Source organism: Chiloscyllium plagiosum, chromosome 15 (genome assembly GCF_004010195.1).
Source record: "Chiloscyllium plagiosum isolate BGI_BamShark_2017 chromosome 15, ASM401019v2, whole genome shotgun sequence".
NCBI lineage: Eukaryota > Metazoa > Chordata > Chondrichthyes > Orectolobiformes > Hemiscylliidae > Chiloscyllium > Chiloscyllium plagiosum.
This window is the reverse complement of record NC_057724.1, coordinates 27687579-27712772: the sequence shown is the minus strand read 5'-3', so window position 1 is coordinate 27712772 and position 25194 is coordinate 27687579. Positions and strand designations below refer to the sequence as shown.

Here is a 25194-nt window from a genome sequence, read left to right as displayed (position 1 = left end):
ACAACTGAAAGAAGACCACTGTCAGGTATATGATATGCTATCCTTTAAATAAACCAACCCAAAATGACAATTGGCTCCCAAAAGGTACTTGCAATCTTTCTCCTCTCCAATTGGAAAAAATTAACGCCAGAACACCTTTTCTCAATTCACATTGAGATTTCATCCTTTATCTAAATCTAGATAACTCTTCCAACCCCATTTAAACAGTGCCACAAGTTTGATTTTTCTAATGTAAGTGCAAGCTTCCACCCATATTTATGCTTAGCATCTTGCATAAACCTTAGCATCTTGCCACCTAATAGAATCCCTACAGTGTGGAAACAAACCATTTTGGCCCAACAAATCCACACCAACCCTCTGAAGGGTAACCCACCCATTTCCCTACCCTATGACTCTACATTTCCTCTAACCAATGCACCTAACCTACACACCTCTGAACACTATGGCTAATTCACCTAACCTGCACATCTTTGGACTGTGGGAAGAAACCGGAGCACCCAGAAGAAACCCATATGGACACGGGGAGAATGTGCAAACTCCACACAGACAGTCGCCCGAGGCGAGAATCAAACCCAGGCCCCTGCGCTGTGAGGCAGCAGTGCTAACCACTGAGCCATCGCAAACACCTTGTACCTCCTTTTCTAATAAAACAATGTGGGCCCTGATTAATTGCCAAGAATCAATCTACCTAGCCCTGCTGACAGGCAGATTTCAGAACAGGCGATATGGTCCCACCCCTTCACTTTTATCTCAAATTAAAGACACAGCCCTAAAACATAATAATCTTCTCAATCTCATCAACAAACATTGGTTTAAACAAAATCTGCTAGAGATTCACAGAGTATCCATACTTTGAGCACTTTAAATGCCCAACTAACTAGTTTCAGCTGTTTGAATATTGTTATAACCCACCTCCAATCCCATTGTATCTCTAAAATGACTTAGAAACAAGACACAACTACATTTTCGCCTCAAGAAAACATTGACTCCTTTTAAGAGTCTACAGGCTGAGCAAAGTATGTGAACCTTCCAATTGTACATTATTCACACTATAAACTTTTGACTTTATCTGGGTGGAGCAAAGTTTAATAATTCTCAAAGATTATCTTAAATTAGCTTCCGTATGATCTTATAAGGGTGGAAACCTCTGTGGACTTCAAACTGTCCTTCAGCAATGTGCACAGAAATCACTTTCATTCAGTTGGAGCATTGGTAGAAGTTTATCTTAAAGTGTAGACTTAATTCTAAAATTCCAACAATGTTACTTCTCCATGTTATCTTTCCAGTCATTTTGATACTATTGAATAGTACACCTACTGCACAGACTTCAGAAACTCTATCTTCAAATGTCGACATCAAGGACAATTCAACATCAGGTGAGATCTGTGTGACAAAATATCCATCATTAGTTTGAAAAGTTTTTTATTTTCTTATAGTATGAAGAGCTTTGTTATGTGTACAAGTCTCAGCTTGTGAGGTGTATAAAAAATTCTACATTAAGAATTACATACATTCCATGCTACCAACTTGCCTCAAAATTGTTTATTGTTTTAAAATTTATGATTTAAAATGTAAAACAAAAACAGACATTGCTGGCAAAGCTCAGCAGGTCTGGCAGCATCTATGAAGAGAAATCAGAGTTAGTGTTTCGGATCCAGTGACCCTTCCACAGAACTGGCCCAGTTCTAGGAAAGGATCACTGGACCCAAAACACTAATTCTGATTTCTCTTCACAGATACTGCCAAATTTGCTGAAGTTTTTCCGCAACTTCTGTTTTTGTTTCTGACTTACAGCATCCGCAGTTCTTTCGATTTTAATTTAAAATGTTGCTTGAATCCTACAGATATCATCAGATTCCAATTAGCATATCCATTCATGAGGCTCACACCTAAAATGGAATGATGTTTCAAAACTAGCAGAACTAAACTGACAGATGGAGCAGTATACTAGAGACATTTGATATCTAAATGCTATTCTGTCTCATTTCCATTGGTTAGATGATGTTAAAATTCCACATCTAATCCTTACAAGACGTCTCTTGTGGCAGAATTTGAGATTTGAAATTCATTCTGTGGGGATAATTTGGACACAAATCCAAATTCGACAATGGCACAGCACATTGCAATACCATGCACGACTGCCAATATGCCGAATACTGTTCTGAGATTATAAAGATCAGAGATTGAATTCACTCATCTCCGAATAGTGGGAGTAAAGTTTGATTTTATCTTAAGTATAAAATGGCATAGCATCACTTTACCTGCTCTTTAAGATAATGGGGAGGAAAATTGGGCTAAATAAAGAGTGGTGAACAATCTATTACAGTCCAGATTTGCATACCTGCCAAAGTACTATTTTTCCCCTTAATATTTCGAGATTTTAATAGTCAAAGACAGTACATTCTTCAGAACATTTCAGGAAACTATATTTTCTCTATTGACATTTTTCTCTGATGAGCTTTTCATAATTTTCTTCCAGAAAATTGCAAAAATATTCGTGACTATGAACCATGTTCGAAGAACACTTGTCCAGACTATATGCCTTGCTACTGTAAGGACAAGAAAGAATATTGCCGGTAAATGTATATCTCTATATAGATATTAAAACTCAGCAGGTCTTACAGCATCTGAGGAAAGAGAAACAGAGTCTGGTATGACTTTTCTTCAGAACTTGGTTTACCAACTGTTTCTGTGCAGATATTTTGGACCTTATCTGACGAAGGCCATTCAGTACAACATATCAATGATATCTCTCCTAAGAGCTATCCAATTAGTAATCCTTCACTGCTCTTCCCATAGCACTGCAAATGTTTGCTTTTCAAGAATATATCCAGAAAACAAGAGATGACGTAAAATTTACCAGTTTAAATGAAAACGTCCTTTATTTTCAGTCGGTTAGTATTAGTAAAGTCCATTTGACAAGGGGGCAGATGGATTGAATTGATCCCTGGTTTTAGTTCAATGATTTGTCTCTTAATAGTTGCTCTGCAACTCCAAGTGCCAGAGGTCCATAAGACCATAAGACCATAAGACCATAAGACATAGGAGTGGAAGTAAGGCCATTCGGCCCATCGAGTCCACTCCGCCATTCAATCATGGCTGATGCGCATTTCAGCTCCACTTACCAGCGTTCTCCCCGTAGCCCTTAATTCCTCTAGACAACAAGAATCTATCAATCTCGGCCTTGAAGACATTTAGCGTCCCAGCTTCCACTGCACTCCGTGGCAATGAATTCCACAGGCCCACCACTCTCTGGCTGAAGAAATGTCTCCGCATTTCTGTTCTGAAATGACCCCCTCTAATTCTAAGGCTGTGTCCACGGGTCCTAGTCTCCTCGTTTAACTGAAACAATTTCCTAGCATCCACCTTTTCCAAGCCATGTATTATTTTGTACGTCTCTATTAAGTCTCCCCTTAATCTTCTAAACTCCAACGAATACAATCCCAGTATTCTCAGCCGTTCCTCATATGTTCCTCAGGGTCACAGACACCCTGGGGCAAAATGCACATCACAAAATAATACTGTAATAATTTCACAAAGAAACGATCCATCACTTTCCACTTGGAATGTACTTTTCTGGTTGCTCTTCATACTTGCCATTTTGATACCTTTACCAAAGAGGACAAGTAAAAATAGAGAAGATAATTTTAATTTTCCAAAATGGATGGAATGGGGTCAGATGAAACAGAAAATAAATTTAACAACCTGAAATACATCCCAAGTGACTCACATCCAACATGAATAGAGGCAGGATATTAATGTTGAAGGAATAAAAATATCTGCACCCGGGAGTTGGGTTGTTTGTTAACATATTACATCAAGATGGCATGTCTCAGATTTAGGTAAAAACAATGGCTGCAGATGCTGGAAACCAGATTCTGGATTAGTGGTGCTGGAAGAGCACAGCAGTTCAGGCAGTATCCAAGGAGCTTTGAAATCGACGTTTCGGGCAAAAGCCCTTCATCAGGATTGTCTCAGATTTAACCTTTCATACAGGTTTAACCTGGCCAGCTGGGTTTCCCTAGTATTTGGAAAATCAAGGGAGGCATTGACAGTTTCAGTGAAAGCTGAATGTCTTTATAATATTGCAGAAGGAACAGGAGTGTTTCCTCCAACTCACCAAGCTATCTTCTTCCCTGCTATTGGAGTGCCAGTTATTGGAATCTCCTTGGACACTACGACCTCTAGCCAGGTCTGCCTTGTGCACAGTGATCCTGTCAGAAAACAGGCCACATGAATACGAAGTCAAAAAAGAAACTGATACTGTCAGAAAAAAATAGATATAGGAATCTCAACCTGGTAAGAATCAAATCCAGATTCTCTGTTGAGAGTCTGAGTGCATTTTTGATAGATAGCTTTAACTTCAACAAGTATGAGGAAAACCAACAAAATAAATTGTTAATAATGTCACCTGAGAATATTCCCTTCAACAAACATCTGAAAAGTATAGAGTATTTAGTCACAATATATATTAATGATTTGGATGAGGGAACAAAATATAACATCTCAAAGTTTGCAGATGATACCATATTGGGTGGCATGGTGAACTGTGATGAGGACGTAGAGATCCTTCAGCATGATCTGGGCAGGTTGGGTGAGAGGGCAAATCAATGGAAAATGCAGTATAGTTTGGATAAATGCAAGGTTATTCACATTGGAAACAAAAACAAGAAGGCAGATTACTATCTCAATGGTTGTAAATTAGAGAGGGGAGTGTTTAGCAGGACCTGGGTATCCTTGTGCACCAGCCGCTGAAGCTAAGCATGCAGGTGCAGCAGGCGGTAAAGAAGGCAAATGGTATGTTGGCCTTCATTGTGAGAAGTTTTGAGTACAGAAGCAGGGATGTTTTGTTGCAGTTATACAGGGCTTTGATAAGGCCACACCTAGAATATTGTGTGCAGTTTTGGTCTTTTTTTCCGAGGAAGGATGCTCTTCCTCTCGAGGGAGTGCAACCGAAAGTTTCCCAGGTTCCGGGGATGGCAGAACTGACAGAGATTGATATGAGGAGAGATTGACAAGGTTAGGATTTTTTCACTGGAGTTCAGACAAGTGAGGAGGGATCTCATCGAGACTTATAAACTTCTCACGGGACTAGACAGGGTAGATGCAGAGAGGACGTTCCCAGTGGTGGGTGTCCAGAAACCGGGTCACAGCCTGAGGATCCAGGGTGGACCATTTAGGATGGAGATGAGGAGACATTTCTTCACCCAAAGAGTGGTGAGCCTGTGGAATTTATTAACACAGGAAGTAGTTGACGCCAAAATATTGAACGTATTCAAGGAGCAGCTAGATATAGCACTTGGGGCGAACGGGATCAAAGGTTATGAGGAGAAAGCAGGATTAGGCTATTGAGTTGGACGATCAGCCATGATAGTGATGAATGACAGAGCAGGCTTGAAGGGCTGAATGGCCTCCTCCTGCTCTTATCTTCTTCTATGTTTCCATCTCACTTTAAGGTTCCATAGATCCTGTTAACAATAATCATTCTTTCAATAAAATTTGATGTAAATACACTAGGCACAATATCTCATGGTCTAATTTCCAGTCAAAAGAAAGCAACAGCCAAAGGAAGAAAATTATTCCCTGTTGTAAAGTTTAAAAATTGGGCAAACGATTTATATACTGATGGTTGAGCAATAAGCATGCTACAGATTTCCCAGATAAAGCAACAAGAGATTTAAACTGGAGTAAAAATTAGACTCAGTAGATAGAAGGAATGTACTGATAGACTCATTTTAAAATGATTGCCTAATTGTCACACTTGAACTCCTACAAGGGTTTACACTTGAATAGAATAAACAATGGTGCTTGCAAATTCTTCAACTAACTTCACTGAACTCTGCTTTAAAATCATAAGGATATAAATAATACATTGATAGCTGATGTGGAGGTGTTTGGCACTGTACAGGAATAAAGGGAAGAAAATTTCTTTCAATCAGTTGTATCCTCATTTTATGAATACCTCACAGAAGCTGAATCCTGCTGAACCACAGGACTGCCACGTCTTACTTAAACCTATGAAATCTAATGTTTAATTGTCCAATTGATATCCATACAGCTGAATTCTTCACACAGTCCCAGACAGGCCCCTTTAGTTTTTAACCTACAGATTAACAAATAGTCTCTTTCATTTATTCAAATCACTAATCCAAATACAAAAAGAAGAATTGGCCTTTCCCCCTTCAACTTTAACTCTCCTCCTTTTACTCAACTAAGAGATTAAATGTTTACATGTTCCCTGAACACTATTTAATAACCAGCTTGGCTGACCTCATCGAGTTCCTCAATTTATGTTAAAGTGGGTTATCTGACCATTATCATATACTAGTTGTGGAACCTTGCTGTGCTTAAATTAGTCATTACATTTCCAAGACTATAAATAGTGTCTAAAACTTAGTTTGATGTAAAGTGCTTTGGGACATTCTTTCGGTTGTGAAAATTTATATAAATACAATTTCTTTTATTTTTTTCTTGCTAACCTGTGCTCCTTAAGCAACAAGGCTATATGACTACAAAATATTCTAAATATGTTTCCTAGGTGTTCAAACTTTAAAGGTCCCTTGGGGGATTACTGGAATTTGGGACCCAAATGTAAACAGCAATGGAATACCCTGGACCTGATTCTCATAGCTGTAATTCCTGGTGTATGTCTTGTTGCAATTGTTGCTGTCTGTATGCAATGCGTCTACAGCTGTGAGAAACTGAACTACCTTGCAAAAGCTGAAAAAAGGTGAGTCATATATCACTTGTAAATCAAGTATAATCATCATGATTGGGATGACTCTCAGGACAGTAGAATGACTCACATAATTAAATTTAATTTGTTTGCAGCATATGACTCAGTTTGAAGCTTCCCTTCTACTGCCCTTTCCTTGTAAAGATATATGTTAATGATGGGAGGAAATGCAACAAGGGTGTACAACAGTTGCAGAAACAACAGGTGGAAGAAGGCAATGTGATGTTGGCCTTTATAGCAAGAGGATTCAAATACAGGAGCAGGAGTGTCTTCCTCCAATTGTACAATGTCCATACCTGGGGTATTGCGTGCAGTTTTGGTCTTCTTATCTGAGTCAGCATGTTCTAGCTATGGAGGGAGTGCAACAGCAGTTAGACTGATTATTGAGATGGGACAGATTGGATTAGTTAGGACAATATTCATTGCAGTCTAAAATAATTGGGGTGGATCTCACCTATAAAATTCCAACAGGGCTAGACAGAATAAACGCAAAAAGGATGTTCCTGATGACTGGGGAGTCCAGAACCAGGGGTCACAGTCTAAGGATATGGGACAGCCCATTTCGGATTGAGATGAGGAGAAATGTCTTCACCCAGAGTGGTGAACCTGTGGAATTCTTTGTCACAGTAAACAGTGGAGGACAAATCATTGAATGTTTTCAAAAAGGTGTTATATATCTTAGAGTTAAAGGGATCATTGGGTGTGGGGAGAAAGTGGGAAGAGGGTACTGAGTTAGATGATCAACCATGATTATGCTGAATGGCAGAATAGGCTTGAAGAGCCAAATGGTCTACTCCTGCTCATATTTTCTATGTTTCTGTAAGTACCAAATTGGATCTAATTAGTAAATTACACATATTGAGGAACCCCAAACACACCAGGAAATTTGAAACAAAAACAGGAAATCCTTGAAATACACGATTCGGAGACTAGGGTGTACAAAGTTAAAAATCACACAACACCAGGTTATAGTCCAACAGGTTTAATTGGAAGCACACTAGCTTTCGGAGCGACGCTCCTTCACCTTGACAATCACCTGATGAAGGAGCGTCGCTCCGAAAGCTAGTGTGCTTCCAATTAAACCTGTTGGACTATAACCTGGTGTTGTGTGATTTTTAACCTTGAAATACACAGCATGTTTGGCAGTATCTGTGGCCTTCATCAGAACTTCTCACCTGAAAGTTCTTTGATATACCTACCTTGGAAAACCAAAGGGCTGAATCATATATGGTGCCGAATTGTCCACAATGTTGGTAAGCAGCCCAAACAGGAACTCTCACTGCCCACAAACATAACATGGTTCCAATGAGCTATTAACAGTCTGGTGGGGGGACTTGCACCATTTTGGACCAGGAACCCCTGCCTCAGAGAATTGCCGTCAATCACAGCCTATATCTCTATTGTGCTAGAGGCCAACTGGAGCAGTGGTCATTATACTTGAGGAGAGGAAATGTGGTGAAACTAGCCCCACTGGAGTTAAGGGTCTCTCCTGGTGGGAAGGTGAGTGGTTCCCAGTATTCAGGTTCACTCTGGGGTTTGAGAGTGACGTCTGGGGAATCTTAGATGGATAAACTCTTGCAAGGGGTGGGAGGGCTGTTTTTTCAATGGGCACCCTTCACTTGGTCAGGGAAACATACAAGGCTAGGTATTTGTCATTGGTTCTCTTCTACTACCAGTTCAATCCTGGAGGCACTGGCTTTTAAGTGGGGATTAATTGCCCACTTGAGGACTTCAGTTGGTCCATTGGTGCTGACACCATGCTCGCAATTGTGGTGGGAGTAGAGGTGGGTACACAAGAGATCTTATGAATCTTCCTGTCATCAGACCAGGGGAAAACATAATTGAGCTAAGACCAACTAAAGTAAAGGGGTGGGTGAAGGGAAAGATTCAGCCTAGACTCATTTTAAGGAGAAACACAACTTCTGAGTTATACTGACTCCTCATCATCACATATGGTCCAATCAGTGGAGGAGTCAATGTAAAGGCTAAAGCCCTCTACATCATGGAGAACATTTTACCTCCAGGTCACCAGCAGCTCTGGTGAGAAGACTTGAAAACAAGCATTGAAAGTGGTGGCAGATCAAAATGATTTTTTGAGTGATTGCACTCCAAAGTAATCTTTAGCTGTAAAACATTTAGAGACTATTTAATCTGGAAAATTTTTAAACAAAATATGATCCAAACTTTCAAATAATAAAATCGTCAACTGTGGTCCTGTATTGTTTTACCATAGTTATCCATCTCACACCCTGCAAGGTTGAGCATTAGGGACATTGAACTAACATAACAAGCACAAATAGCTGAAGAATTATCACAAATACACTTTGCAATTTTACTTATGTAATTTATAATGTTTTTGTTGTAGTTTACACAAATTCCAAACTGGGATGTTTAGATTTGTGTTGGCATAACTTGGTTTTCCTGTCACACTTCTCAATCAGAAGGATTATCTCATGTGGCGGTGATTTAGGGGGGGGGGGCATGGATGTTTATTGCTTTGCCAGGGTACTTTTGTGGTACAGTGCTAGTAACCTACTTTTGAGGTTCTGGTTCCACCTTTAATAACATTACTGACCAGGTTGATTGGAACATTGCCTTTTTGGAAAGGCCTCCCAACTGGGTCAATAGTCTGCACTCTAAACACTGGCACGACAGCTGGCTGTAATTTGACTGGAGTCTACTGCTTGTCAATGCACCAACCTGCTTCAGGTAATATCCACTTTTTATTATGGAAATCAGAGTGCTTTAATTTTTGTACAGCCTTGATTTCCAATGTTGGTCTTCACTGCTCAAAGTGCATCCCACGCAGCTTTCAATCAATTCCATGGGCAAGAGATCTGAAGAGGCAGGCAAAGGTGGGCAGCAATTGACATTCTGCCCTCCTAAAAGAACTGGAGTACTCCCACAGCACTTACAAAAATAATGCACCTCTGCTTTTTCATGATATTAGTCCACAACTTTGAAACAGAAATCCCCGATTTAGCAATGTAACTGCAGAGATCAGGCTCATGTTTCTGCTGATCCAAACAAAACCACTGGGATTGCAATCATGTCTTGAAATAACAATTTTAGGCTTGGAGGAGTTTTCTTTTAAAAATGTCAATGTGGAATATTGGGAAAGTTTGCAAATCAGTAATAAAATGGGAAGATTTTGATTAAATTCGGACAGCTGAGAGTTGTGTGCAATCTGGTTGTGTTTTGTTTATTAGATTTTCTCCACATTAATGATCAAATATCATTTTTAATGAAAATTGAATCTTCACTTACAGAGAAGAAGTAATTGAAAAGAGAAAAACCCGTATGCGTCCTGTGGTAATCAGCAATTACCAGAACGAAGGTTTTCTGACTGATGACAAAGACTACCAAGTTCTGAGTAGTAAAAACCAAAATGCGGTAAGGCTTCAATAACAGTAGCTCAGGTGAAAGCACAGTCCAAATGTGCTTGGAACCATTCAAAATCAAGCCTCTAGAAGCCCTGGAGAAAATCTTATGGAATTTTACATTGTGTTTGATAGTGATTTCGTTAAATTCAAAAGCAGGGTTTTAAATCTACACAAACCAAATTATATAGGAAAGTGGATGAGTTTGATAAGGTAGATTGAGAAACTACTTGAAAAGGTATGATGGGAGGCAAACAATAGATAATGCTTAAAGAATTGACACATAATTTGCACCAAATGTACAATATATGGCTAATAAGGGGATTGAAGTGGAGCCACAACTGAAACACTGTGTGCAGCTTTGGTCTCCTTGCCAAAGAAAGAACATTTCCTTGGGGGGGATATATAATGAAAGTTCATCGGACTGCTTCCTGGAATGAGGGGACACCATAAGGAGAAGTGATGTGGTGGAGGCCTATCTTCCCTAACGATCAGTAGAATAAGAGATGATTTAATTGAAACATAAAATATTGAGAAGTTTAATTAATAAGTTAAATGTTAAGAAAATCAGCTTTCTGGCTAGGAATGTAGAAGAAAGGTAACATCTTCAGAATAGGCCATTTAGCACTGAGATGAGCAGGATTTTTTTCACTCAAAAGCTTATGAATCTTTGGAATTCTCCATGCCAGAGAGCAGTGAGCAGTCTGTTATTGGGTTGATTTTTTTATGGGTGGGAGGCAGAGCTGAAAATGAGGACACTGTAAAATCCAACAGATTATCATCCTGCCACCTCCACCATGCCTCTACCAATCTAAAATGTTATAGGTGATGGGGTGGGGGGGGGGGGGAGGTAAGAGTGGTATTGAGCAGCCATCCCTTCTCTTGTGCTTATCGACAGGGATAAGTGGCCACCCAGTGGTGTTTAGCCAGGGCTGGAACATGGAGGTGTATAGGAGCTGGTTACGTTGGTATTGGGTATGATGAGAGGAGGAAGGTCTCCTCCTTTGCAGGCCCACTGAGTCCATTAGAGGCAGCACCCTTCCCCACACTCTCACCCACCAAGATGGCATATCCACCTTTCACCCTTAATTGAATTGAATTGAATTGAATTTATTGTCATGTGTACCGAGGTACAATGAAAAGTTTTGTCTTGCAAGTAATACAGGCAGATCACATAAGTAAGTAGCATAGATAAATAAATAATAGGTAACAGCCGCAAAAACAAAAACACAGGTACAGACAAATGTTAAGATTTTGTGAGTCCATTCAGTATTCTAACAACAATAGGGTAGAAACTGTTTCAAAACCGGCTGGTGCGCGTGTTCAGGTTTCTGTACCTTCTTCCCGATTGTAGTTTGTAGAAAAACATTGCCAGGGTGAGATGAATTTTTGAGTATGCTGGTGGCCTCTTCATGTGGACACCCTGATTTCAAAGGCCCAACAACGTCTCTTCTTCCTCAGTGCTGTTAATGTGTGAGGGGGCATGAGTAACATCCTACCGAAAGTCAATAATGAGTTCCTTGGTTTTACCAGCATTGAAAGCTAGGTTATTCTCAGTGCACCATTTTTCCAGATCTTCCGTCTCCTGTCTGTAGTCTGTTTTGTCATCATCTGAGATTCCACTGACTATCGTGGTGTCATCAGTGAACTTGTAATGGCATTAGTCTGGTATTTGGCGACGCAGTCATGGGTATACAGTGAGTACAGTAGGGGGCTGAGTACGCACCCCTGGGGGGGGCTCCAGTGTTGACTGTTAGTGAGGATGAAATATTGTCCCCAATCTTAACTGATTGTGGCCTGTGAGTCAGGGAACTGAAGATCCAGTTGCAGAGAGTGGGGCTTAGTCCAAGATCACAAAGTTTAGTAATCAGTCTCAAGGGGATAATAGTGTTGAAGGCTGGACTGTAGTCAATGAGTAGGATTCTTACATAGCTGTTCCTTATCAAGATGTTTTAGGGAGGAGTGAAGGGCAAGTTTATGGCATCTGACATGGATCTGTTGGTCCGATAGGCAAATTGGAGTGGGTCAAGAGTAATGGGGAGGCTGGAGTTGATTAATGGCATGACTAGCCTTTCAAAGCACTTCATGATCACCAAGGTTAGGGCGACTGGACGGTAGCCATTGAGACAAGCTGCATGAGCCTTCTTAGGCACAGGGATGATGTTGGCCCTCTTGAAACAGGCAGGAACAGTTGCCTGTTGCAGGGAGAGGTTGATGATGTCCGAGACAACCTCTGCCAATTGATCTGTGCATGCTCTGAGTGCACAGCCTGGTACTCCCCGGGTCCCATCGCTTTACTTGGATTCATACGAAGGAAAACTGATCTGAACTCTGATGCAGTGACTGTTGAGATAGGTTTGGCAGGACTTGTTGGAATTGGTGTTACCTCTCTGCTGAAATTCTGCTTAAAGCGAGCATAGAAGGCGTTGAGACGATCTGGGAGGGATGTGTCATCGTCTGCTATCTTGCACTGTCTCTTTTTAGAACCTGCGATGTCATTCAGTCCTTGCCATAGTTGCCAGGTGTCTGTCTGGTCTCTAGTTTGTGTCAGTATTGGTCCTTGGCTGTCTTAATGGCTCTGCGAAGGTCATACTTGGATTCATTGTATTTGAGTGGGTGTCCTGATCTGAAGGCCTCATGCCTGGTTTTTAGCAGGTTCTGTACGTCCTGATTCATCCAGGGTTTCCTGTTGGGGAACACCCAGATTGACTTCCTCAGTATGCAGGCCTCCATACACTTGCTGATAAAGTCTGTGATGGTGGTGGCATACTCACCCAAGGTACCTGCGGACTGTTTGAACATGGCCTCATCAGCCGATTCCAGACAGCACCGGAGTCGATCCTCTGCCTCCTCTGACCAGCACTGGACCTGTATTGTGAGGGGGTCTCCTGCTTGAGCTATTGCCTGTAAACTGGGAGAAGAAGCATGGCATTGTGGTTGGAGTTCCCAAAATAAGGGCAGGGGATGGAGCGGTAGGCATCCTTCATAGTGGTGTAGCAGTGATCTAAAATGTTCGGGCCCCCGAGTGGGGCAGATACTGTTCTTGTGGTACTTGGGCAACACCTTCCTTAGATTGGCTTGATTGAAGTCACCAGTTACAATAAACAGGGCCAGGGGGGGTTCCATCTCCAGGGTGTTAGTGGTGGAGTACAGCACATACAGAGCTTCCTCAACGTTTACTTGTGGCGCTATGTACACAGCAGTTTGTATACCAATGGTAAGTTCCCATGGTAGGTAGAAGGGGCAGCATTTGATGGTGAGGAATTAGAAGTTTGGGGAACAATGGTTGCAATGTCCATGCACCACAAGTTGTTGATTAAAAAGCCAACCCCTCCATCCTTTGTCTTACGCGAGGATGCTGTACGGTTCATACGATCGATAGAGAAACTATCAGCCTGAAGTGCGCAGTTGGGAATGGATTAGTTGAGGAGAAAGTGAGGACTGCAGATGCTGGAGATCAGAGCTGAAAATCTGTTGCTGGAAAAGCGCAGCAGGTCAGGCAGCATCCAAGGAACAGGAGAATCGACGTTTTGGGCATGAGCCCTTCTTCAGGAATCCTGAAGAAACGTCGATTCTTCTGTTCCTTGGATGCTGCCTGACCCGCTGCGCTTTTCCAGAATGGATTAGTTGAGCCAGGTTTCTGTGAAGCAGAGTGTGCAGCAGTCCCTCCTGGACTATTGAAATCACACCCCCCAACCCTCCACCCACATAATTGAAACCCCAACCTTATCTGGACCTTTCAGGATGGTGGACTATCTCTATCACCAACTGTGTCCACTGCTCCCTGGCTAGCTGTGCTAGGACTAGGCTGACTATCTGACTAGCTTCAGCCTCTTCCTGTGAAAGAGCTGGAAACCTTGCCTTAAAACAATTAGCACTGCTGCCTGAGAATGCTTGCCTGATCAGAATCTCAAATATATGCAAAGCTTAGCATCACCAGTGGGGAAGTAGAGACTCTTGCTGCTGGTGTACTCATCCTCAGCTCAGGATCATTGATGGTTCAGGTCAGGGTATGGCAGGATGGGGTCACAGGGTGGGGTTCACAGTGGAGTGGAGGCTGTGGCAGACAGAATCAGGAACATTCTCCCACCATTCTCCTGATTAAATGGCCCTTGTCACTAAATTCATCTTTGATTGCATTAACTTCCATTGTTCCACAGAGCTGCTCCTGCTCCTTCACATTATATTGTTAGGAAGTGTTAGTACCATTTATAACATGCAAACAATAGTGACCCCTGGATGATTGGTTGAGTTAGGATATAGAGCCCACACTGGTCTGAGGAGACTCCTGTTCATTGTTTTTAGGTCATGGAGAGTTTAAATCTTTAAAAACTGCAAAGTCAGAATTATATAACTCTTAAGTCTGCACTTGCAATATAAGACAGCCTGTGTTCCTGGTAAATTATCACAATTATTGTGTGATGAAGTTTCAGAGGATATTTCATCAAGATGAAACTATTTGAAAACTCTTTAAAGAAAAGATTTTGATCTATTCAGAGGCTTTTCATGGTTTGAACAGAATGCGTTATCTCCTGTTGGGTAACGCTGCTCGATATTTTTGATGGTACTATTCCCAACATGTACAATGGGATTACAATTGTAAAATGACCTGATAGATGTGGCATCAGCCTTTATGGTCCAACCTTGTCTTGTACTTTCTCCACACAGGCCTCGTTAGGGTTAGATGTCAAACCTAAGAAGGAAAGGGACAATGATTGATGGGTTTTAAGTAAACTTTGAACAGGAGAAAAGCATAAGATGATTAAAAGATAAGGCTTCTATAGTATTTGACAATGTTGTTGAAGGTTCTGCCACTCTTGGAGCATGGGTGGGGCTGGAGAATAGGGGTAGGTGATGTAGGGATACTGAAACAGCAGACAAAACTGGAAGAGTAGAGGTAGGACAAGGCATAGTCGGAATAGACTAATGAGGTTAGAAAGGGACATTTATAGATGGAAAGTTGGCAGAACTAAGGTTCTAACTGAAGAAGGTTCTGTTCAGGTGGTAGAGGTGGTGTTGATAACAGGTGAAACGAAGGGAATTTCCCTTACGAGAAACACTTTGGACTCTCATTGGATATATTACTTATTCAAGCAATAAACATATCATAAATATCATTTCAGGTTGGACTCTGACATGAACCTGTCTAGGTGTTGTAATAAGCTTACCATAAATGTTGCCACTCAAATATATTCAAATTATTCACACACCCACATATATTGACAATGAGAATTTCTGAATAGACCTTTCTTGCAAACCAGAGTCCACACTCTGTGGGTTCAGCTGGCAAGGTTGTAATCTATTTCTGGATTAGTGGTGCTGGAAGAGCACAGCAGTTCAGGCAGCATCCAAGGAGCTTCAAAATCGACATTTTGGGCAAAAGCCCTTCATGAGGAGCCTGAACTGCTGTGCTCTTCCAGCATCACTAATCCAGAATCTGGTTTCCAGCATCTGCAGTCCTTGTTTTTACCAAGGTTGTAATCTATAGCATTTTGTTTTCTGTAAAATGTAATATTCATTAGGATATTCCCCTTTGAATAATGTTCCGATTCTCTTGGATGAAGACCAATATCTTTTCATAAAATATCCAAAGTAAGAAGATAACAGAAGATTCGCATTGCTGTAATTATTTCTCAGGTTTACTCTGTCTTTAAAAAAGCTAATGAATGATTTTGTGTATGTAGTCCAAAAGTATGAATGGGCAAGTATGTAGATGTCCAATCATGCTGATGAGTGGCATTTATTGGGGAATGGTGTGGCGAATGATAATGATCAACAAGGTGTTCCTGTTCGTACTATTTCAAGCAACTCCAGGGGCAAAGGAAGCTGCAGAATTAACATTATTTATGGAGCTGAATCTGGGGTGACAAAGAAAGTCACATGAAGCAGAAGGAGAAAGTGAGGACTGCAGATGCAGTCGAAGAGTGTGGTGCTGGAAAAGCACAGCTGATCAGGCAGCATCCGAGGAGGAGAATCAACGTTTCAGGCATAAGCCATTCCTGAAACAGTGATTCTCCTGCTCCTTGGATGCTACCTGACCAGCTGTGCTTTTCCAGCACCACACTCTTCGATACATGAAGTAGAACCCTAAGACTGTAAGACAGTAGCGGAATAGACCATTCAGCTCATCGGGTCTGCTCTGCTATTTAATCATGGTCAACATCTGAAACACAATGACCTAGAACTATACCAATTGCCTGTGCAAAATTGTTAGAGGTATTCTCACCGATGGTCTCCCTCTCAGCATTATTCTCCAAAAACACAGCATAAGCTTCCCACATTTATGCTAACGATATTCAGCTCCACTTCCTCAGTATCTTTCCTTCAATTATTACACAGTTATCAGATAGCTTGTACAATATCTAGCTCTGGAGAAGCAGAAATTTCCTCTAGTTTAGTGTTTTGAAGAGTGAAGCTTTCATTTTCAGTCCTGGCCACAAACTGTGTCTCAAACGTACAGGTGCCATTTGTCTGAGACAGAAACATATGGTACTTCCACAACTGTCGTGTCTTACCTGACCATACGATGAACTCCTGTCACAGATCCATGCCAGCACCAAGACTTATTTTTACCTCTGTAACAGCACCTGACTCTGGTCCTGCACTGACTTATCTGTTGCTGACAACTTCATCCATGGCTTTTTAACCAGAAGATTTTTTAACAGAGGAACATTCTTTCAATGTATTCAGGGTGGCTAATATGGCAAGGGATTACACTTTGAATGGTAGCACTGTGGAAAATATTAAACAGTAGAGCAATCTTGGTGTGCATATGCACAGATCCCTGAAGGTAGCGGGGCAGTTACATAATGCAGTTAAGAAGGCATGGAGGACACTTGCCTTTATTAGCATTGCCAAGGTTGGAATACGAGAGCAGGGAGGTTATTTTAGAACTGTATAAAATGCTGGTTAGGCTACTACATGCAGTTTGCTCACTAAATTACAGAAAAGGTATGACTGAACTAGAGAGGAATTTTAGTAGGATGCTGCCGCGGCTGGAGGAATTGAGCAATAAAGAAACACTGGAGAAAATGGGGTTGCTTTCCTTGGAGCAGTGAAGATTGAAAGGCACCTGTTAAAGGTGTATAATATTAAGAGGGGAATAGATGTGGTGGCTATAAAGGCAGGAGAAAGTGAGGTCTGCAGATGCTGGAGATCAGAGCTGAAAATGTGTTGCTGGGAAAGCGCAGCAGGTCAGGCAGCATCCAGGGAACAAGAAAATCGACGTTTCGGGCATAAGCCCTTCTTCAGGAATGAGGAAATGGATATAAAGGCACTTTTTTTCATTACAGCATGTTAATAATGAAAAGTGACATAGAATCAAGATAAGAGATAAAAAGCTAAGAGGACAATTGAGGTAAAAGCAACTCATCCAAAATGTAGTGTGAGTCTGGAACTCTGCCTGTTAGGGTGGTTGAAAAAGAAACTCTTTTTGTATTTGGAGATTTGCTATTGCCATAGCCTCCAGGGCTACAAGCTAAGAGCTTTAAAATGGGATTAACATAATCAGAGCAAACTGACACTGACATAACGAGCCAAATGGCTTCTTTCTGTGCTATGACTCTATGAGTAAAACCTTCTAAGAGCACATAGACGACACAGGTGTCTCTTCATTGGAAATAGAATGGCACATATGTAAATGTATTGCTACATGACGTCCTGATCTGTCTAGTTGATTGTTATTGTAATTCCAGCTAACACAAGCTACTTATACTTAGGGCCATACCATGTTAGAACCCTGTCTAAGGAAGTTCTAATTCTAGTAACACTTTCATCAGCCATAATCGTAAAGGTATCCCTTGTGCCCCAGTAACTAGCCTTGTAATGTATCTGGTTCTTGAAATTAAGCAAGGACATGAGAAAACTCAAAGGTGCAGGAATGAAGACAGTGCCCAAGGTGTCTGGTGCAGACATCTAAGGTGCAACACCAATGATCACAGCTGTCCTGCACATTGATGGGATGGAGCCCTTTTCTGTTGAAGGCAGTGATCTGGTGCTCCAACTATAACTCCTTTCGAAACATTGCATTATCCCCCTTGGAGAGCAGGGGTACAAAAAGGCAGTTCACCATCAACCCTCAAAAGCAATTAAGAATGAGCGTTAAATGTGGCCAGTGATTCACACATCCCATGAACGAACCAACAAAATCTGAAAACATGCAGTGGGAGCTATGGTTACCATGACTGGGCCTTCACACTCCCATTTACAAAAGGTGTCAAGTGAGGAAAATGACAGTTAGAAATCCAAAATAAGACACACTTCTAAGTTTCTTTCTGTTTCCACCGAACAGATCTCCAGATTTATGGTGAAGGGAGGCAGGCACTTAAGGCCACATTTGTAATTTGAATGGTTTTGGCTTAATAAGTTTGGCTCAGAGACATCTTTGTTACATTTGAGATGGCTGTTATGAGGGGGACTGAGTTATAAAGGTCACTGCTTGCAAGGTTGTTCCTTCCACACTGAGACTGAGAAATCCTGAGACACTACACTAGGAGCCAGAATGAAACAGCTAACCTGAAATTGTCTTTGCTATTTTCCATAACACTATTGGAGAGACCTTGCCTGTTTAACTTATTAGTTTGTTAGCTTTACTATTACTATATTAAGATGCATTTGTGAAAAATGTTGCAAACTCAAAATTTTCATTTTTTCGATTCAAGGCTTATCCTCCAAGAATTCCAAAGATCAATACAGCTTACCTGGGCCAGGAAGAACAACATCATGAATCCCAAATGATGTACATTCCTAAAGCTAATACCAGGTTTGGATTTTTTTTTCTGTTTACTTTCTCTTTTTAAATGCAAAATTAGAATAACAATCATAACTAAGAGTCTTCCTATCAGCTCCTTAATGATTAGTTTCCCTACAGTATGGAAACAGGCCCTTCAGCCCAACAAGTCCACACCGAAGAGTAACCCACCCAGATCCATTTCCCTCTGACTAATGCACCTATCACTATGGGCAATTTAGCAATTTAGCATGACCAATTCACCTGACCTGCCCATCTTTGGACTGTGGGAGGCAACTGGAGCACCTGGAGAAAACCCACGCAGTCATGGGGTGAATGTGCAAACTCCGCACAGACAGTCACCTGAGGCTGGAATTGAACCCGGGTCCCTGGTGAGGCAACAGTGCTAACCACTGAGCCACCATGCTGCCCCATAGTTATAATGTTATAGGTGCATTGATATTAAGCTGGAAATCATTTTGAGCGCATGTCCATTCTATCACACAGATAGGGGACTTCTTTCTGAAATGTAACCAAAAATCTATTTTAATTAAACCTCTCCAGCATTGGAACCAAATTCCATTGTCAGAATAGGACTAGGAGGTCCTCAAATTTTTTTTTCTGTTTTTGTAGTAATGAAAACCTCATCATAAATCCTCACTTCCCCAATCACTAATATGTTTTCACTGTCTTTCACAGGTTTATTTTGTCAGATGACTCTTTAATGCAGTTTTTGTATATTAGATAAAGTGCAAACTTTAAGACAGATTGTAAACATTCACTGATCCTGAAATATTTTAATGTTAGGAAGTCTTTCATTAGGAAACTTTGGTTTATCTCTGTTGAATAAAGAAAATGAATAAGTTATTCAGGAATGGATGCCTTAATTTAAGGTAATTACTGTATTATACACGATCTGATCTCTGAAAACTTGCTACACCTCGTACAGTTATTTCATGTGATCTCAGTCCTGAGCCCTCTGCTGGTGAATTTCAGCATGACACATAAAACAAAATTGAGACTATTACCTTGTGTCGTGTGATTTTTAACTTTGTCCACCCCAGTCCAACACCAGCACCTCCACAAAATTGAGACTGCAATATATAATTCTACACCATTGTCAACATAGGAAGAGAAGTGGGCCATTCAGTTTACCGAGGCTGCTCTACCATTTAAAGTAATTATAGTTGACTAAATATTACAATGCTTTTTACCCACATTATGCCATATCCCTTTAGAGTCATAGAATCATAGAGACGTACAGCATGGAAACAGACCCTTTAGTCCAATCAGTTCAATAATAATCAAAAATGTATTAATCTTTGTTTTAAATATACTCAAAAGACAGAGCTCTCTGGTGTACAGATTTGCAAAGATTCACCACTCTGAGTAAGATGGTTTCTCCTCATCTTGGTCCTAAATGACATTCCTCTTATTTTTATATTGTACCCTTGGTTCAATACTAACTAACCAGAGAAACATATTACCTGCATATACCTTGTCTATCTCTTTAGGTATTTTGTAGTTTTCAATGAAATTACTTTCTATTCTTTGAAACTCTAGCGATTACAGGCCCAGTTTTTCCAAAGTCTTTTCATAGAACAGTCACACCATTGTGGGAACATAACTTATTAAACCTTAATATCCTGACTCCTCCATCCTCACTTCCATCAAATGCGAGCAGCTCACAGACTTTCTGATTGAGGCTCCTATCATATACCTTCAGTTCAGCTGCAGAGGATGTCTATTTTATACCAGACCTGACAGAAAGCTTTTCAACCTTGCTCGCCTGAGATTCAACCATGCACCATCCTCATCAGAGAGTTGCTCTATGCCGACAATGCTGCACCAGCATTCCATACTGAAGAGGGCGTTCAAAGGTTAATGACAGATGCTCTGACATCTGCAAGAAATTTGGTTTGACCATCAACTTCAGGAAGACAAATTTCGTGGCTCAGGATGTTACCATACTACTGTCAGCATTGAAGACTGTTGATAGCTTCATATATCTGGGCTGCGCAATCACCAGAAATCTGTCACATAATGTTGTTTATCAAGCCTGGATCTTTGGCTCACGCCTCTACAGTGGTGAGATCTGGACAACGTGCAGCAGGCAGCGGAGAAGGCTGATCCAACAAAGAGTCATTAGACTTGAAACATTGACATCTCCATAGATGCACTCAGACCTGCTCAGATTTTCCAGCAATTTCTGTTTTTAGTACATGACAAAAGACTGAATAGTTTCCACCCAAACTATCTCAGACATACCCTCGACATTTCTTGGCAGGACTAAGTCACCAAGTGAGACATAGGCTGTTTACATTGGTATAAACTCATTGTTGAGTGAATTATGCTTGCGTTGGTTCGGCCATGTTCATCACATGGTTAGTGACTATATACCACAAGCCCCTCTGAATGAGGGAATGACTGAACTGGCAACTGACAACTGAATTACAACCTCCTGGGCACCCATGTCTCCATCACAAGGACACTGGCACTAATACTGGCAGACATTTACGGATAGGTGTGACCTCTTCTTCTGATTGTTTGCACTGGTGCAGTGGAAGAATTGAACAGATATGAAAATCTCAGCTAGTCAAGAAGAGAGCTTGGAGCCCACAATGGTCAGAGAATCCAGCGCCCTCTCAGTCCATTGTCCTCATCTGCAACAAATGCATCAAAGACTTCTATACCAGTGCGGGGGTCCTAAATCACACAAGGAGATACTTAACACAGAGTTGACCACGTCTTTGAGATGGAAGGCTACCACCAAAATTGAGACAATTTAACCTGCTTTCTGTGTCATGTGCCTTTTTAATATTAGCCAGTCTGGCCAGTCATCTTTTAAGGCTACTTCTCTCTCTAGCACTGAAATCACATCTTTAGTATTTTGTTTCCTATCTCTCTTCAAACTTATGTCTGGCTTATCTTTTTAATAAAACTCAACTCATGTTCCCTTGATATTCTTCCCTTTAAACTGCTAATTTCTCAACTTCTTAGCTATTTTAGCTAATATTGTAAATGATGATTGAGTTCTTCAGGTCTTGTCCTTTTCCTTTAAACCTGCCATTATCACATCCTTGCTCAAACTCTTGACCCTACCATCCTTGTAAACCACTAGCCCAAGTCTAACCTTCTTTTCCTCTCCAAAGTTTTAGAAAACTGTTGGCTCTCAAATCTATTTCAATTTTTCCTGGAACCCATGTTTAAATTTCTCATATTGGGCTTTATCTTATCAAAGTAAAAGTAACAATCTATGTGACTGTGGCAATGGTAAACTTTCTCTTCTGCCTTTCTTGACCTACTTGCAACCTATTGACCCTATCATCCTCTTCGAACAGTTCTTAACTGTTGTTAGATAGACACATTCTCACCAGGTCTTCTTGTTATCGAGCTTTCGGGTCCTGCACTATTAGCTCTGCTGTCCCCATGAATGTATCCTTAGCCATCTCCTAATTCTCATCCACATTGCCTCTCAGTGACATCACCTGAAGACACAGTGTTAATTTTTACGTGTGCTGGCAATATCTAACTTTACCACGCCACCTTCCCTTTTGACTCCTCCAATGTTGCTAAATTATCAAACTGTTAATCTGAACATCCAATACTTGAAGAACAGAAATATCCTCAAATTAAACATCAGGAAGACTGAAGCCATTGTTTTCAGGTGCACACCAAACATTGTTATGGAGATACCAACTGCACAGTCTCTGATAACAGTTAAAAATCACACAACACCAGGTTACAGTCCAACAGGTTTACTTGGAAGCACTAGTTTTCGGAGTGCTGCTCCTTCATCAGATGGTTGTGAGAATAAGATCCATTATTCTCCACAGCACTCCGAAAGCTAGTACTTTCAAATAAACCTGTTGGACTATAACCTAGTGTTGTGTGATTTTTTTAACTTTGTACTCCCCCATCCAACACCGGCGTCTCCAAATCTGTGGCAACAACTTGCAAATAGGTCATTCTGTTCACAGCCTTGGTGTCACATTTCATCCTAAAGCTTCTAGTCTCATATTCATGCTACCACCAAGATCACCTATTTCTATTCTCTCTTGGCACATTTGTTGCTGAAACCCTTATTCATAATTTTCTTTCCTCTAGACTTAATGATTGTAAGACATTCCTGGATTGTCCCCCATGTTCTATCCTTCAGAAACTTGAGCTCATGCAAATCTCTGCTGTCCATATTGGAACACAGAGCAAATCCCATGCCCCTTTCACTCTAATGCTCTCTTACCTACATTTTCTTGATTTTATAATTATCATCTTTATTTTCAAATCCTTCATTGCCTCACGCTTCACTATCTCTGTAATATCTCCAGTTCCTCAGCCCTCTGAGCCCTATATCTAATTCAACATCTTATACATCCTTACTTTAGTTGCTTCCCACCACTGTCCATGCCCACTATAGTCTCGGCCTCAAGCCCCTGTCTCTTTATTCCTCCTCAATGGCATTCCTGAAAATGCATCTCTTTGACCAATCTTTGATCATCTGATGTAATATAATTATGTGGCTAAGTATGTCCTATTTTGTCTTTTATAATGTTCTGGTATAACACCTTGGCATGTTTCATTATATTAAAATTGCAATTGAAATTATTTTTGTATGTGAACATAAATTTATTAAAAGCCTCTTAAAGGAATATTAAACTCTATTGAAAAATGTGTTCCAGACAATTTCATTATGTATTAATACGTAAATACTTTGTGGAAGAATGAAGTCTTATAAACAAATGGAAAAAAAAAGATCTTTTTAAAATATTTAATGATTTTGCTTTCCTCATCAGTTACCATCAGCCTGAATTGAATATCAGCAGAGAGAATTTTTCACCTCTTATGGGCCATGCAAGTTCTTCACACAATGAAAGTCAACATGCCATTTCCCAATACAATCCAATAAATGAATTTCCTGAGAGGGACGATGGGATACCTCCACCACTAGCCATTAAAAGGCCTGAGGTAAGTCCAAAAAAATCAATTCCTGTAACAGTATTGTATACCTAAGCTGTTTTTAGCCAATGTTCCTGGAATCCCTTGCATCCTCACTGAGCAATGCCAGTATCTCAGATATGAATAATTAATTGTACTTTATATAAATGGAGCATTTTCTGGGTGAAAAACAAATAGTCTGAAGAAAATAGAATTTCTTTGTGTTAGCTTTGTTACCTGCAACTTTTAGAAAAGTATTTAGATGCTAAGATATATGAAAAAACTGCTGAAAGAAATCACAAATTATAACAATTCAGTTAAGGTACCAAATAATAAGCCATATCCTAAAATGTTGTTGTACATTCATTTCATGAAACTTTTCAATACATTTTAATCTACTGTATTATTTCTCAGAAGCAGTAAATAATAAACTTAAGTCAAAAGGTTGTATTGCTCAAGAAATATGTTATGCTTCTGTTTTCTAGGCAAAGGGGATTCAAGTTTTGCCTCCAATAGGACCCAGACCAAGTTTCCAAAGAGGACAATTACCAAGTTATCAGCAATTTCTCAACCCTGTTGGATATGGAAGGCCTCAATATTAAGGAGCAAAGATACAATTATCAAAGGAATCTGACCTCTTTTAAGCATGAATAATGAACACTTGCTCCGTTAGCAAATTAATTGGTTAGCAAACCAATTCAACTAAAAAATCAATACATAAATGATCGATTAATAAATATGACAGTTGTTAAAGGAAGTGTGATACTGGAGAGCTTGAGCCTGACCTCTCCAATGAAGTCAATAGTGAATAAAAGTTTTTTGCATGACCTGCTTTATGCTCAGATCATGCTTTTATATTACTTAGATTAGACTACTTACAGTGTGGAAACAGGCCCTTCGGCCCAACAAGTCCACACCGACCCGCCGAAGCGTAACCCACCCAGACCCGTTCTCCTATATTTACCCCTTCACCTAAGGCTACGGGCAATTTAGCATGGTCAATTCACCTGACCTGCACATTTTTGGATTGTGGGAGGAAACTGGAGCACCCGGAGGAAACCCACGCAGACACGGGGAGAATGTGCAAACTCCACACAGAGAGTCGCCTGAGGCGGGAATTGAACCCGGGTCTCTGGCGCTGTGAGGCAGTAGTGCTGACCACTGTGCCACCGTTCCGCCCACACTTACAGTATGGAAACAGGCCCTTCAACCCAACAAGTCCACACCGACCCGCCGAAGCGCACCCACCCAGACCCATTCCCCTACATTTAGCCCTTCACCTAACACTACGGACAATTTAGCGTGGCCAATTCACCTAACTTGCACATTTTTGGACTGTGGGAGGAAACTGGAGCACCCGGAGGAAACCCACACAGACACGGGGAGAATGTGCAAACTCCACACAGTCGCCTGAG

At 40.8% G+C, this 25194-nt stretch overlaps 1 protein-coding gene across 1 annotated transcript; it reads left to right on the top strand.

Annotated features, from left to right (window-relative positions):
• Window positions 1-1145: 1145 nt before the first annotated feature.
• zgc:158432 (uncharacterized protein LOC555281 homolog) lies at window positions 1146-24717 on the top strand. The gene is made up of 7 exons (XM_043704529.1): window positions 1146-1376; window positions 2480-2576; window positions 6539-6730; window positions 10006-10129; window positions 18777-18877; window positions 23638-23809; window positions 24265-24717. Exons 1-7 carry the CDS (start codon window positions 1259-1261, stop codon window positions 24379-24381), a joined length of 921 nt encoding a protein of 306 aa, XP_043560464.1. The 5' UTR covers window positions 1146-1258; the 3' UTR covers window positions 24382-24717.
• The last annotated feature ends 477 nt before the right edge of the window (window positions 24718-25194 follow it).